We start from the raw sequence: 15,251 nt of genomic DNA on the forward strand, positions 1-15,251 counted from the left end.
ACTCAGTTTAACCTTCATACTTTCCCCATGGAGTAATTTCCTACCCCAGATACATATTTTGTGCAGTATCTTGAAGTTAATTAATTCTAAAAATGTTTCTTTTTAGGACATTGTTACTGACACCCACAGTGCACAATATCCCCATAGAACAGCCAGCTTACATGAATGGTTTGCTCTCTGTGGATGAAAAACTGCCCAGGGTAACATGTTACCGCAGGCATGAATGTTTTTCTACATGGGGTAACAACTTACCCCAAGCCTACATTAACACATTGGGGTAATTTGTTATCACAATCAATTTCTGTATAAATGACAGGTCAAGACCTGTTTGGCCACTTTGGGTGGATGCACCTGAAAGGTCAGGACTCATTCACGTCATTCATGTCCACTTCAGGTATCCATGGTAACTAATGGATGGCCATCCTCAACTCTGCTTTTGCAGATAATGTGGTAATCCCTTTTGCTAGCCATTTTGTTTGCAGGCTGCAAGGTCATCAAAACACCCTGCCCTTTGCCAACCCCACCCCCCAAAACCCTTTGTCACACCCAAATCCACCTCTGCTCTCTTTTTTCATTGCAAAACTTTTCTAATGGCAAAACTCCACCTTTCATAACATACAAGATAGTTTGCCCTGCCTTTGTTGGAAGTGAGGACAAGGAGCAAAAGGGCAGCAGAGAAGAAGTACAATTATATCATACTGCAATACAGCATACACTATGGAGTCCCCTTCAACAGTAAGGGGACACCCCCCCATACCTCTTTTACATGCCCTCAATAAGCCCCTGCATGTGTGATTTCCAAACAGTATCCACTCACATTTGGCTTGCCTGCAATGGGTGAATGCTGGTCTCTGGCTTCTGTGCCCAGGAGGAGAGGGTACTACCTGTACTGTCATAGGGCAGGGTAGAATTGGTTCTGTGACAGCATAGGTGGACAGGCTGGTCTTTGATTGTTATTTATACGCATTCAGCAGTAATCATTCTTTTCTGCAGTCCAGGATGAGAAGAAGGCGCACATTCAGTGCTGAAGCCTATCTTGCACACGTAACTGGGGATGACAGCAACATATCCACTGATGAAATCTTATCCCAAGGCAGTGAGGATCCTGACTTTGTTCCAGACATGGGAGATTGTTCAGAGCAAGAAGACCATGCGTCTATGAAAGCTTCATCCAGTTGAGATGAGGAGGAGTTGGTGCCACAAGCAGAAGTGATGCCAACAATTCCAGCAGGAAAGGGAAGAGGACCAGGCTGAGGACACCATGGAAGACCGAGCTACAGCAGGATGTGGAGCAGAACCACTGCCACCACCCCCAGAAAACATTGCAGATGATGACACCTTTAAAGGAAGGAACAGCAGAGTGCGGGGAAAAAAGTCCACAGCTACATCACTGGAGAACAACCAAGGACATAGTCCATGAAAAAGTGCTGGGCCAACAAGAGAAAGTAATAAAGACAGTGGCGCGAATGTTCCACCTGTTTCTCTCACAAGATATCCTGACTGTTATCATAAGAGAAACAAACAGAGAGGCAGAAAGAAGGTTCAGGGAGTACAGCTGTGCAAAATTTTGATGGATGTTTTGTTTCAAAGTTGTTTCAACAGGTTTCAAACTCGAAACACTGAAAGAAAAATGCAAGGCTTTGAAACGGCTTCAAAAAGAAATGAGGGCACTCAAAACACTTTGAAAATTTCAAAGAGTTTCAAGTTTTGGAGCCAGACTTGCAGGGAAATACAAACTAAGGAGAGGGAGGGAGGAAGGGGGGGGGGGAGAAGGACTACCCTGATATTGACATGTGTAGCTGGCCAGTGACTACAGTTCTTCCCTGAGGTCTCTTCCAATCCCAGTGCTCTGGGGGATGAACAGAGAAGAAGCATAAAAGCAAGGTTTGAAATTAGTTTTGTCAGCTGTGCCTTTGTCAGCCTTCTGAGCTGTGTCCTCCAGCAGCATCTGGAGCACCAGGAAGGCTCCTACTTACTATTCGCTAGTCTGTTCCTAGCAAGTGGGATCCAATCCTTTCTGAAATACCCTAATACCCTTTCCTAATCCATTCCTTTCAATGTATTCCTCCCCCAAAATTCTTTGTTTTTGTTATTCTCTGTATTTCTTTCTTTGTTTCTCCACATAAACAAAATCTGTGTTTTCCCTGATAGTTCACTGACTGTGCAGGAAAGCCACAATTTATATTACAGAACATATATTTATGTATTACATAAATATACACATTACATTACAGAAACATGCACACATTTTCCAGCACACCAAACATGAAGCGTGCTGGAAAGGCAGGTGGCCACTTCTGGCCAGGGCGGAAGAGGGAGAGCTCGAAGTTCTCCCTCCCGTTCCCCCAAACTTAAATGCAGCCATGCCGCTTCTGCTGCTAGTGGCACCAAGCAGATGGGAGCAGTGTCTGCATCCCCTCCAACAATACCTGCCATAATAACAACAACCCCAAGCACCATCACCATGACAACAACAAGCAGCACCATCAGTACAGTCTCCTCTACCCCGATTTTAATTTCCAGCCTAAGCCTTCCACTGAGAAAGGAAGAGTTGGATCTGGATCTGAGTGCCATAGCAAGGGAAATTCTGGGGAAGGAGAGGGAATCATCTGAGTTTGTGCTCCACACCCCTCAAGTTTCCCCTAGAGCCAGGTCTCCTTTTCCAGAAGCCACTTCAGAGGAGGTTGAGGTAGAAGTTGTGGAGGCAAGTGGCTCAGCTGAGTCTGCTCCTCCTGTTGCTGTGCCAATGCCTGCTGAAGAGGGGGGAAAAGGCAGCATTCGCACATGCACACGCACCTGCATTACAGAAGCAAGGGGGTAGCGTGGTTTGGGATCATTATGAGCTGGCAGATGATCCCACGTATGCTACGTTCCTGCACTGCCAAGGCAAAACCAGCCGTAGTAAGGGAGCAAAATGCACGAGGACCACGGGGATGCTCATGCATCTCTGCAGGCACCACCCCCTTCTTTGCTGAGTGGCCAGGGTTCAGGTGGCTCATGGCCCCATTGCACAAAGTGCCCGGATGTACCACCCTCAGCAGGATGGCGGTGACTTTCCTGTATGCGGCATGAAGACAGTGCTTTTTTTTGCAGGAACTTGGAGAACAGTTGACAGACAGACAAATAAAATGAAGAATGATGGATACACATAATCTGTCTAAGTCTGTCAAGTCTGGTATGACTGCCTTAAATTACAAATTGCCACAACGCACCCCAATAGAACCTTCTGGAAGCTTGAGGGGATGTTGTGTTTTTTGTCCAAGGACAGAAGATTGCGAAATCTGGAAACCTGCTGCTTTGTGAGGAATGCAATATTTAGTTAAAACAGTTAGGAAATCTTTTTGGAAGTAACTGTTAGTTTGAAAACAGTGTGAACTTTAGGCTTAGCAAATTGTTCGTTCAACGTTTTGAAACTCTAAAAGAAGTTTAAATTTTTTTCATAGTTCTAGTTAAATAATATTTTGGGTGCAAATCATCATAAATCCTCTTTCAAACAAACAATCTGTACATTTAATAAATAGTTTTTGGTACATTTATACTGTTGTCACTGGTTCCATTTTGTTCATACGGGTGGGGTAACAAGTTACCCCATGAGAACAACAACAGTTATGGTTTCATGAGAACAGATGAGGGTTAAATCAACTTTGCAAAATTCTGAGAGTTAAATACTTTGTTAAGATACAAATATATATTATGTTAGAAAAGCAGTAGCAGTAGATTTTTCTCCCATAGCAAAAAGAGCTGTTCTAGAAGGAAAATAATCCAGGAACAGCCAAGGATAAATCGTTTCCAGGAGAGTTTCTCCTGTGGGAGGAAATGTCTTAATAATCTTGAAAAAATCTGCAGTATAGCCCTCCAGTATTCCAGGCTCCTTTGTTCCCCCACCGGGGAGGCAGAGTTGCTCAGGCTGGATTCTACTGCTCTACAGTAGGAGGGAGTAGAAACATCCCCTTTTTCCAATTCCTACGTTGGGCTGCAGCAGGCTAACCTGAGCAGTCCGAGCCAGCCAATCAGGGTTGCCCTATGCAAGGCTGCCATTTGCTTCCAGGCAGGCTGAGGAAACCTGAATAACATACTGAGATGTATGCACACAAGTCCCCAGCTGTGCATCATCAGCACCATGAGCTCTCTGCTCTTCAGGGGCTCAGCATCCAAATGTCTGTTCAGGAGTCTCTGGCTAGTTTTTCTACCAGGAAGACAAACCCAGAGGAATTCTCCAACAACATTTAACTATATGGATACAGACAAAAGCTACTACCTGACCGGTGGTTGCGAGAGGGTTAACATTGGACTCCACTTCTGCTGTTTGAGACCCCAGGGAGAAGTGGCAGCTATCTGGGGAGCCATGAGTCACAGTGTCTGCTTGCCCTATTTTACCCTGTCTCTATTCCAGAAAAGAAAGATCAAGTTCTCTACTCAAGATATACTAATTTTGAAGAGCTCATTTTGGGGGTGCGTGTAGTATGCGAGTAGATATAGTAGTCTGAAAGGAGCGAGTGACAGGGAAAAAAAAAAAAACACTGAAAGCTAATAGTTCCTATTTATTTTTGCAGCTAATTCTTATTCATTGAGCAAAATATATAGTAGATATGAAGGCATGATTCTGAATCAATGCATTATATAAAACTTCCTATATAGCTCTTTGAATATTTTAGATCCTCTCACCACACTGAGGTGATCACTTCCAGGAGTGCAGGACAGCAGTTTCATCTGTGAAATACTGTTAACAGAATATGCATACACACAAACATAGGGGGCAATTTTTCCCTACCTACATTTCTTTATTCCTGACATCCATAATGTTTTAAAATGAGTAAGGCAAATAGTCCCCGTTTTAAAGAAAACAAATTGCAAGCAATTAAAGTAAACACCGCATTGTAAACACTTACAGCCCGTAAATCTGTGGAGCAATTTCTAGCCTGTTCAGATGCATATACAGCTCAATATCATGCTTCTTCAGCAGATGATCTTGGATCTGGTTTACTTTAGTTACAATAGCAATAGATGGGCCTAAATCCTGTGGCCTGGCAAATGGCATAGGCGTCATCATTGCATCTTTCTCCTAAAGATAGGATAAATAAAAACAAGAAATGAATGATTAAAAAATCTTTCATGAAAAGTCAGTAGGACAGTAAACAAGGGACGACTTCCTTGTGTAACTGACCTGTCAGTAAACAACTAAAATAAAATAAAGGAAAAGAAAATAACCACTTTATCCAAGCCCATAGTTACAGTTACAACAGGGCCAAGCACTTCAAACTTTATTATGGCGAAGCCTGTAGTAAAAAATCCCCCTTGTACTTCAAGTTGACTTGTTCTTCTTTTGGTCAAAATATACTCACACTGATATCAGGTTAAGGCACCTTTACAAATTGTCTCTAAGTGCATCAAAAGTAAACTATAATACAATTCTGAATATTACTGAATAAAACTCCACTTAAAATAATTTTCTGAAGATCTTAAGAAGTGCCAAAATATGGAGTCATTCTTTATTTGCAATTTCTTTGGATCTTGACATAATGTAACAGTGACATATTGTTGATTATTTCATCACCAAATTTAAGTAAATACATCAAACAGCATGAATTAGCCTCGCCATTTTTCAAGACATTGGATTGTAGGTGGTACACATCTAATCACAGAACATGAATATCAAGGAAGTTAACCAGAGTGCTGGCAGATACCAAGAAATTTGTCACATTAATAGATACGTGGTCTGAATTTTAATTTCAAGAACATGACAGAATTTACTCCTGATCAGGTAGCAACATACTAGCCATGCAGACGCACAGATTTGACATGTTCCAAGCAGCAGCCTAGGAAACAGTTAGAATGTGTAAATTATCCTTGGCATGCTCTCTCATGCGATCCATCTGGAAAAATAACAATACGCTGGGAATCTGGAATTGAAAGGGACTGCCTAGAATAATACATCGGGCATCTGGAATTGAAAGGGACGACCTTGGGGCAAAGCATCCACACCAGAAGACAGGTGAGTGATCCAGGCTGCCCTGGACAGGCTCAGCGAATGGCAGAAAAGAACCCGATGGTGTTTAACACTGAAAAATGCAAGATTCTCCACCTTGGGAAGAAAAACCTGCAGTATCCTTATAGGCTCGGCAGTGCTACATTGGATAGCACTAAAGAAGAAAGAGACTTGGGGGTCATCATTGACCACAAGATGAACATGAGCCTGCAATGTGATGCTGGGGCTAGTAAAGCAACCAAAACACTGGCTTGCGTCCATAGATGCTTCTCGAGCAAATCCTGGGATGTCATTCTCCCCTTGTACTCGGCCTTGGTGAGGCCGCAGCTGGAGTACTATGTCCAGTTTTGGGCTCAATTCAAAAAGGAAGTGGAGAAGCTTGAGAGAGTCCACAGAAGAGCCACACGCATGATCAGAGGTCAGGAAAACAGATCTTACGATGACAGGCTGAGAGCCATGGGACTCTTCAGCCTGGAAAAGCGCAGGCTCAGGGGTGATCTGATGACCACTGATAAGTTTATCAGGGGTGACCACCAGGATCTGGGGGAACGTTTGTTCACCAGAGCGCCCCAAGGGATGACGAGGTCGAACGGTCACAAACTCCTGCAAGACTGTTTCAGGCTGGACATAAGAAAGAATTTCTTCACTGTCCGAGCCCCCAAGGTCTGGAACAGTCTGCCAGCAGAGGTGGTTCAAGCACCTACACTGAACACCTTCAAGAGCAAATTGGATGCTTATCTTGCTGGGATCCTATGACCCCAGCTGACTTCCTGCCCTTTGAGTGGGGGGCTGGACTCGATGATCTTCCAGCCCAAATGTTTATGAAATCTAGATCACCAAGTCCCATTAATGTACATGAAACTATTCCAAAGAGATTTACATGAAACTATTCTAAAAGAGTCCACAAGAAAATTCAGTATGGCTCTTCTTGCACACCACAGCCACAAAGTATTCAAATAAAGTACTAACTAACAAAAAGGTGCCAACAATGTCCAACACGAGAAACAATGATGCCACCCAAGCTTTGGTCTCTGCAATAGAAGAAATATGCTCAGATTATACTAGGAGAAGGAGCACATCCCACTCTAAAAAAGGAAGGCGAAAAACAAAACAACCCCCCCCCGCAAAGGTCTTTGGCAACCTGACATGGGAGAATGTTTTTTCCTGACCCCCAAATCTGGTGATCAGTTTGACTCTAGGCAAGACCTACTTGAGGGACCCAGGAAAATTCTCAGTCCAGAACGGAGCATCAAAACACCTGAGCCAATGCCCAGTGTTCAAAGGAAGGCAAAAAAAAAAAAAATTCTGCTCACTTATTTGCATTTTGACAGAAATTCAAATTCTTGCATTTGCTGATTTAATTTGGAAGAGCTTTCCAAAGCCTCACTTTTCTAATGGTTAGCAGCCAGACAAATTTTCTCATGTCCAGTGTGTATCAATTTAAACTTGCGCCAATATTATCCTTTAAACTTAAATACCTCTTCTCCTCTCCTGATATTTCTCCCAGAGCACATTATAAATAGTAATGCTATCCCCTCCAAGTATTCATTTTGCTAAGCTAAATGAGCCCAGCTCTTTTAAATCCTTTTCTTAATGTACTCTGTTCTCCCAAACAGCTTAACAGTTTCTTCTCCTAAACTGTTCCAGTTTAAATTAATCTTTTTTGGACACAAACCATATATGTTATTCCAAATAGTGTCCTACAAATGTAATGTACAGTAGTACTAAAACTTCCTTGTCCCTATCCTTTTTAACTCATTCTAACTTTTCTTTCTATTCCATTGACTGCTCATAGTCATTCTACAATGAGCAAATATATCCATGAACTCCAATCTAATGGCACACATTCTTTCACCCAAGAATATCCCTCCTATGGGAAAGTCGCTCCTGAAGGAAAGAATGCTGGTACACTTCCCTGTTGCATGACTTCTCCTTGGAGCCCTGCCTTCCTGAGACTTGGGACACCACATTATGGGGAAGATGTGACAGAGCAGCTGCCATTTGTCTACTCTCAGTCCCAGGAGAAATGGGGCAGTGTGAAAAGGCTCCTTACGGCTTCCTTGGCCTGGCGCCACCCCTATCTGGAGAAGGCACTGGGGGCATTGCTCTGCAGCTCCTGCCTTTCCTGTAGACTGGGAGGAGAGGGAAGGAGAGAAGCAGCCACCTGCTGCTCCCCAGCTAGAGGTCCTCAGTCTGGGAGTAGGCATGGATTGGCTCTGCTGCTTTCCATGGCTTCCCCAGACTGGGATCACCCCAAGACAAAGGGCAGCTGCAGCTGAATGCTGGCAGTGCTCTCTCAAATATTTTTAGTGGTGAAAATTTCTCAGAAGTTTCCACTGCTAGAAATGAGCCACTATTACCCTTCCCCCAATCAGATCATTTTGCTTTCAATATAACCAGTCATTGTCATCCTTTTAGGCAGTTCTTTATTCATTTTACAATTAGAATATTAATTCTGACCTTAGCCAGTAATTCCCCATGAGACATAACCATCAAATGCTTTGCCTAAATTTAAATAAAATAGGTCTAGAAGCAAAGCTGGATGTTCCTAGCTAGAGGGTCTTCCCACTCTGCTCAGGGTCAGACTGATTGCCATATTTGGGGTCAGGAAGCAATCTTACCCCAGGGTCACATTGGTATGAACTGTGGGGGGTTTTGCCTTCCTCTGTAGTGGGGGGCGTGGCCCTCTGCCTTGGACCTCTTGAACATATATTGACATTTTACAGAAGCAGGACATTGGCTGCCATGTTTCCCTTATTTTAGCTCTGCCAGGTTAGGATTAGGTCTATGTTGTGTCAGGGTTGAGGGCAGTCTTATGCAGTTTAGATTATGGTTGTATAAGATGGTTTGGGTAGGGATGATCCTGCCTCAGATTGGGGGAGGGGGGAGGGGTGTTAGACTAGATGATTTCTGAAGGTCCCTTCCAGCCCTACTTCTCTATGACTTCTATAACTGTGACTTCTATACATGTTAAGTCCTTTCATCTCCCCTTTATGAGCTTCATGAAGCAGCGTGTCAGACATATGCAGTTTACACTAGGAATCCACTCTAGGATAATATGCTTCTTATAGCTTCCACAGCCCAACTATTTTTGTTTTGTTTTGTTTTGTTTTTTTTACCTGATATGTCAATTCTCCTCACTTGATGCTGCAGTTGCCATCTTTGGATCAACATACATACAAATTCCTAGTCAACCCCAATTTGTTCCAAAATGTTTGTGACAATGAGTAAATCATGTTAAAGAGGTGGGAAGAAACATCTCAAACAAAAGAAAAAAGTTAAAACACTACATTTGGTGACCTAAAAAGTAAAAATGTTTCACCATAAGCTAACTAATATGTCTCAGATTTAAAGAACTGAGGCTGATAAAGACAGACAATTTAAGTTAACTGCAATGTTGTGTTCAACTCCATTCCTGGTCTTTCAATAATTAGCAAAATGCAATAAACACATTTAATTAGTTCTACTAACTTCTAGGTTTTGAAAAGCATTTCACAAGTTCAAGGTTTCAGCCATCATGAATCACAAATACAAACATCCAACAGGGAATGGGTGCACCAGAAATGGGAATTCAGAAATATTCTGCATTGTTTTATATTGAATTCACCTAGACAAACATGCATAAACATTTAAGAGCTGCAACAATTTTAGATCCATCACAAGGAAGAAGGTCTCCAACCCTTGCCACACATATATACCATGAAACGACACAAGCCTGTATAGGAAATATTAGTGAATAAGTACAACTTGATGTAATTAATATATGTCTGTGTTTAAGAAAAAAGTATACTGCAATAAAGTGGACAATGTAGGACAAGGCAGAAATGAAGGAAATATAGCTAGATTTCTCACCAAGGAATGCAATAGGTGAAGATGATCCACTAACAGCAGTTGGGAGTAATGGAACTAACTGTTAGATGCTATAACATTTAACATGCATCTCATAGCACATGTTTCTCCTGCCTCATTTGTGAAGTTTCAAACTTTACTACAAAGACGACCCTCAAAGTCATTATTGTAAAAGGCAGAAGCAGAAGAAAGGATTATTAAAGATTATACATGTTTTGAAAGGAACAGAAAACAAACACTGACATATTAATCCATATGCTATGCATCGTTAATTATTTACACCAGAGACATGGAAAAGACAATGTAAACCTTTACCTTCTACTCAAGCATAGTAAATCTCTAGACTGACTTAGTTATTCAGAATGTAAAATTCAACCTTAGTTTACTGCTTTGAAGTAATTAAATACACTGGAATAAGGCGAGTTCTCAAGGGCTAGTCACAAACTCCTGTAACCTCTTTTCTCACAGCACTAGACATAATATAAAAATGACTGTGTCTTGGGTTAGTAAAATATAACTCGCATGTTTTGTCACAATTTCTTGACAATTACATAAAAATCCATATTTAAGTTGACTGATCAACCTAAACCTAAAAAAAAATTTAGTCATTTAAATACAATAAATGCTTTTATGGGGCTGTTTCTAAAGCAGAGGTGGCCAACCTGCAGCTTCTTTCTGTGACATGCAGCAGATCAGGAAGGATGTAGGTAGACAGTAGCAGACAGAGAGGGCAGGGAAAAGAAAGCAGAGGCGCAGATCAGATAGGAAGCACTGGACAGGGAGCAGAAAGCAGAGCAGCAAGTCACACAAGCAAAGGGTATTCCAATAGCACTCTGGGAAAGGGCGGGCTTAACTTGTGGCATACCTATCAGGAAGGTTAGCTCTCACTGTTCTAAAGCACCATCCCTTTTATTTAGGTACCTGAACATAGATTTAGGTGCATATCTTGAACCATCTGGCAACTAACAGTACGGACTTTTCATGTGCTAAAGACTGAAATACAACAAGTGAACCAACACTAGAGTACAGGCCTTATAGATCACGGTACATTAAGGAATTTGGGATAATATGATTAAATAGCATGACTACATTTTCTCCCTCATGCAAACTGTATTCCAAAATATTGTTTAAATAGACAATACTGCACAGTGAAATGAATAAAGATTGAAATCTAAGTGCAGGATTGGTAGTTCTTAGATTTGAGCAGAGAGGGAGAGTGGCTGTGACAGAAGGATAAAGGAAGTGAAGTCACAATGGGGACTAAGTCAGTGTTCCAAGAGCAAAGAACGCTACACAGTGTAAAGAAAGATCCAGCACTTTGGACTGGAAAGGATCAATCGAGGTTCTGAAATTTCTGAATCCTGTGCTGAGGTACGGCTACCCACTGAAAGTCACCACTGTTCTTCCCTTCATCATGACTGTATGTGAACAGTGGATCTCAGTAACAGACCTATCACAGGTTCCTTTGAGATCAAGACTGGAGGTTAAGCAAGGCTACATCATTGCTCCAATACTCTTCTCAATATTCCTCATCACGATGCTGCATCTGACCACTGACAAGCTTCATTCTGAGTGGAGCTAAACTACCAAATGGAAGGTAAAGTGGTGTAATCTCAGCTGACTAAGCCAAAACTAAGATTGCCCCAACCTCAATCAATCATCGAACTCCAGCATGATGATCATACTGTAGTGTGTTGCACTCACGTGGAAGCAGATCTTCAGGTAATCATCACGTTTTTATCGAGGCATACAAGAAAATGGGACTAATGCTTAAAATTCAGAAGACTAAGGTCTTCCATCAACAAGCACTTAATGAACAGTCCAGCTCCAGTAATTAAGATTTATGGTGAGACTCTGGAGAATGTGGGTATTTCCTGTCCCTTGGAAGCCAGCTCTTGCAGAAGGCCGACATCGATGAAGAAATCCAACATCGACTCAGATATGCAAGTGCAGCTTTCAGATGCCTGAGGAACGAGATGTTCAAAGACTGTGTTGTCAGATTTGAAACCAAGCTCATGGTTTATCAAGCAGTCATGATCCCTACCTTAATGTACAGAGTTGAGATGTGGACGACATACAGGGGACACCTCAAGTCGCTAGAAAAGTACCATAAACACTGCTTGCAGGAGATCTTTTGAATCAAGTGGGAAGATGCACACACAAATGTTAACATCTTTTCTCAAGATGAACACTACGAGTAGAGGCAATGATCATCTGATATCAACTTTGCTGGGTGTGCCAAGTAATCTGGATGTCTGACTCCAGACTAGCAAAGCAAATTTTATTCTCCCAGCTCAGTTAAGGCATATACTCAAGAGGAGGGTAGAGAAAGCGCTTCAAGAATGTCCTCAAGGCCAGTATGAAAAAAAGATGCAACATCAACTCGTGGGAAACTATCAACCAGGACTTCCCCAAATGGAGGAAGAGCCGACTGCAAGGATCTCTGTACTTTTAAATCTCATGATGACAAAAGGAGATGAAAAAGCAGGAGTGGCAAAAATAGCATGTCACGGACTGAACCAAGAATCCAGAGCCACCCACCTCGCATAGAAGCATGTGCCCGAGTTGCAATAGAACCCATCAATCCCGGATTGTTCTTGCCAGCCATATTCAGACCCACAGATAAGGCAATCATGCAAGACAATCATCCTTGACTATGAGGGATTGCTAATGATGATTTCTGAATCAGAAAACAAATGGAACTGAGGAATGAGGTAAGAGAGTTTAATTGCGAGGGCAATTAAATATACAGAAATCCCTGATGCATGTTGAGCCTGAAGAACCAAGGAATAGGTGAGGGTAAAAGAAAGGAATACAATAGCTGAAGACAAAAAAGAGATGGGAACAGAGATCAGGATTTTAGTAATGACACATAGGTATAGTCCTAGAGGACGAGACAGACTTTTCTGACCAGGGACAAATTACAGTATGAGGAAGGGGGTGGGAGCAGGGAAATGCAGTGTTAATAACACTGACGTTAAACAAAGTGGAAGCAAGTAAGAAATCAATGTTGATGAGGAAAATGAGGAAGTTACAGTTGTACCTGAGCGAAACCACATTGTTTGAGAACAGAATTTCAGTTTTAGAGACACTTTTCTGGAAAGTATTTAGACAAAGCCATGAGGACTTATGTTGTCAGCTCTGAACAATGGTATGCCATTGGCATCTAGTACTTGCTGAAATGAAAAGGAGCAACTTCATAAAAGGAGAAAAACAAACAGACCAAGTAGGTCTTTACAAGAAATACCTTGAGATGGCTGATTTGCACTGTGGATGGTCAAGAGGTTGGGGGTAGGGGCAGGCTGGGGAAGAGATATTCACACCGATCCAACTGCACTGAAATAACAAAACAACACAAAAAAACCCACTACCTTTCACTGGTGTAGCTAAGAATGGAAATTTTGGCAGATCCCATTTTATAATACAGTGGCAAATGACCAGAAGTCTAATAATCACAGCAACCCTGTATACTGTAAATGATTAAAGGCAAATAAAGCGCTTAAATACTTTAAAAACTCCAGTACACCCATTTAACTAGGCATTCACACACATTTAAGTTCAGGGAGCCTTAGTTACTAATTGGGTAGGCAGTGGACCTACTCACAGCTTACTTGGGTCAAAAAAATGCATGCAAAACAGAAGCATCTCCCCAGAACAAACTCAAATGCTTGGTCTGTATAATGATACTCAACACTGCATGTCAAACAATGTGAACTGCAATTTCAAAGTTATCACTCAACAAAGCTAAGCACTCAGCCAACAACTTCCCACAAGTAGGGCAACCCAGATGCACAGGAAATTTCCAAGAGCTTATTTTTAACTTGGCTAAGACACACAGTGTTAATCTAAACTTATTTCAATTTACCGTGTTAAAATCACATTTGTTTGCAGTACTATAAATGTATTGTTACAACAGTATTTACCTTCTGACTGTCATGCTCAAAAGTTGAAAACCAGTGTTCTGCAGTTTCCATAAGATGTGTGAACATCGCGCTAAGGGGAAAAAGAATCCGGAAATTTAAATGTTAAGTAATGTATTGCAAACAGAAGTAAAGGAAATGTAAAGACAACAGAAAGTTGTTAAACTTACTAGGCATCATGTTCCAGATATTCAGGGTTCAAAAGAACTTTCATTTCCTCACTGAAAAAGCCAACAGTGAACAATCAAAATCTGAATGTTTATTTTTGGTCAGTGTTCTGCATGTACTATTATATATTTATAAGCCAACTTTCATATAAAGTGCAAATGAGAAAACTAGCCATTTTTAATTAAAAAGAGCAACTCCATTGAACAAATGAAGTCTTTCCTTTCTAAAAAGATCAAAAACAAATTAGCTGCCTTGTCTGCACTACAATGAAGTAACCATCTAATTATTCCAAATAACAAATTACTGAATGTCACAATGTATTATTTGAATATGCTTGATCTAGAATAATTGATTACTGCACAATCTATCACTGTTTGTCCAAAACAAAAAAATATGGTTACTGGTCAAATATGCAATATCAAAACATTAATTTATTTTGCTTTAATAGCTTCTATTTTTATTGTATTTTAACAGCAATTAATCAGTGACAGCACCTCTTATCCATCTAATTTGCTTTTTTGCTCCATTTTTTTCAGTGGGATGGAATGGAATGGAATGCTCTGTATATTACATAGTTATTTTAGGTATCTTGCACATTACTAGCTACTGAAGAACTTCTTGCATATAACTTACAAGATTTCTAAAGATAGATGTTAAATAAAAAAATAAACACATACAAGTATAATGCAGTCCTATGCTAACACTGCCCAATGGAAGCTACTTTATTCCAGGGGTAATTAAATTGGGTTTTAATGCTACTGGGTTCCAAGAGCAATTGCAGTAAGACAACTGCAAAATATGGCTGCATGGCCATAAATGATTTCAACAGGCAACTTGTTTAAAAAACAAGTAAAATCTTTATCACGAGGGTGAGAGAATCAAGAGCATCTGAATTTAGCTGTGGGACAATCATATGTGATATAATATTTATACAAATGCTATTTGCATGATATGGAAAATCTACATCTGAACTTAATATCACTTTAAAGTCAAGCGGTATTCATGTACAATTTTTTAAGAAATAGAAAAGTTATCAATCACTGCAATGTACTCATTTTTAAAAAAATACAAGAACATACTGATAAACAACTCATCTGTGTCAGGACTGGGCTCTGTAATCTGCCTACTTCCTTCAGTGACAAAGATCAGACCACTTCTGACTTGCACTGCTCAGTGAAACCTCTGGTTTAATATTTTCCTCTAGGGGGCCCATCTTTCTTTTTTCAGCAACTAGTATTTGAAAATTACTGCTACTCTTTAAAACTGCTTCAGAAGTTTCCTTTGATTTTTGATCTCTTATAGAGGCATGATGAAAAATAACATATCTG

The 15,251-nt window shown here is 40.9% G+C and overlaps 1 protein-coding gene across 3 annotated transcripts in view; it reads right to left on the reverse strand.

The window, feature by feature from the left end:
• The window catches only part of TBC1D5 (TBC1 domain family member 5), a 475,698-nt gene that overhangs the window by 176,512 nt on the left and 283,935 nt on the right, over positions 1–15,251 (reverse strand). For all 3 annotated transcript variants that reach the window (XM_019535723.1, XM_019535731.1, XM_019535738.1), the window contains 3 exons: positions 13,926–13,976; positions 13,759–13,828; positions 4,890–5,062 (listed from right to left, as the gene is read on the reverse strand). In XM_019535723.1, the coding sequence (XP_019391268.1) occupies positions 4,890–5,062; positions 13,759–13,828; positions 13,926–13,976 (294 nt within the window). The remainder of the gene's footprint in view (positions 1–4,889; positions 5,063–13,758; positions 13,829–13,925; positions 13,977–15,251) is intronic.

The sequence above is a fragment of the Crocodylus porosus genome, unplaced genomic scaffold, assembly GCF_001723895.1.
Source record: "Crocodylus porosus isolate Cpor-Errol unplaced genomic scaffold, CroPor_comp1, whole genome shotgun sequence".
Lineage (NCBI taxonomy): Eukaryota > Metazoa > Chordata > Crocodylia > Crocodylidae > Crocodylus > Crocodylus porosus.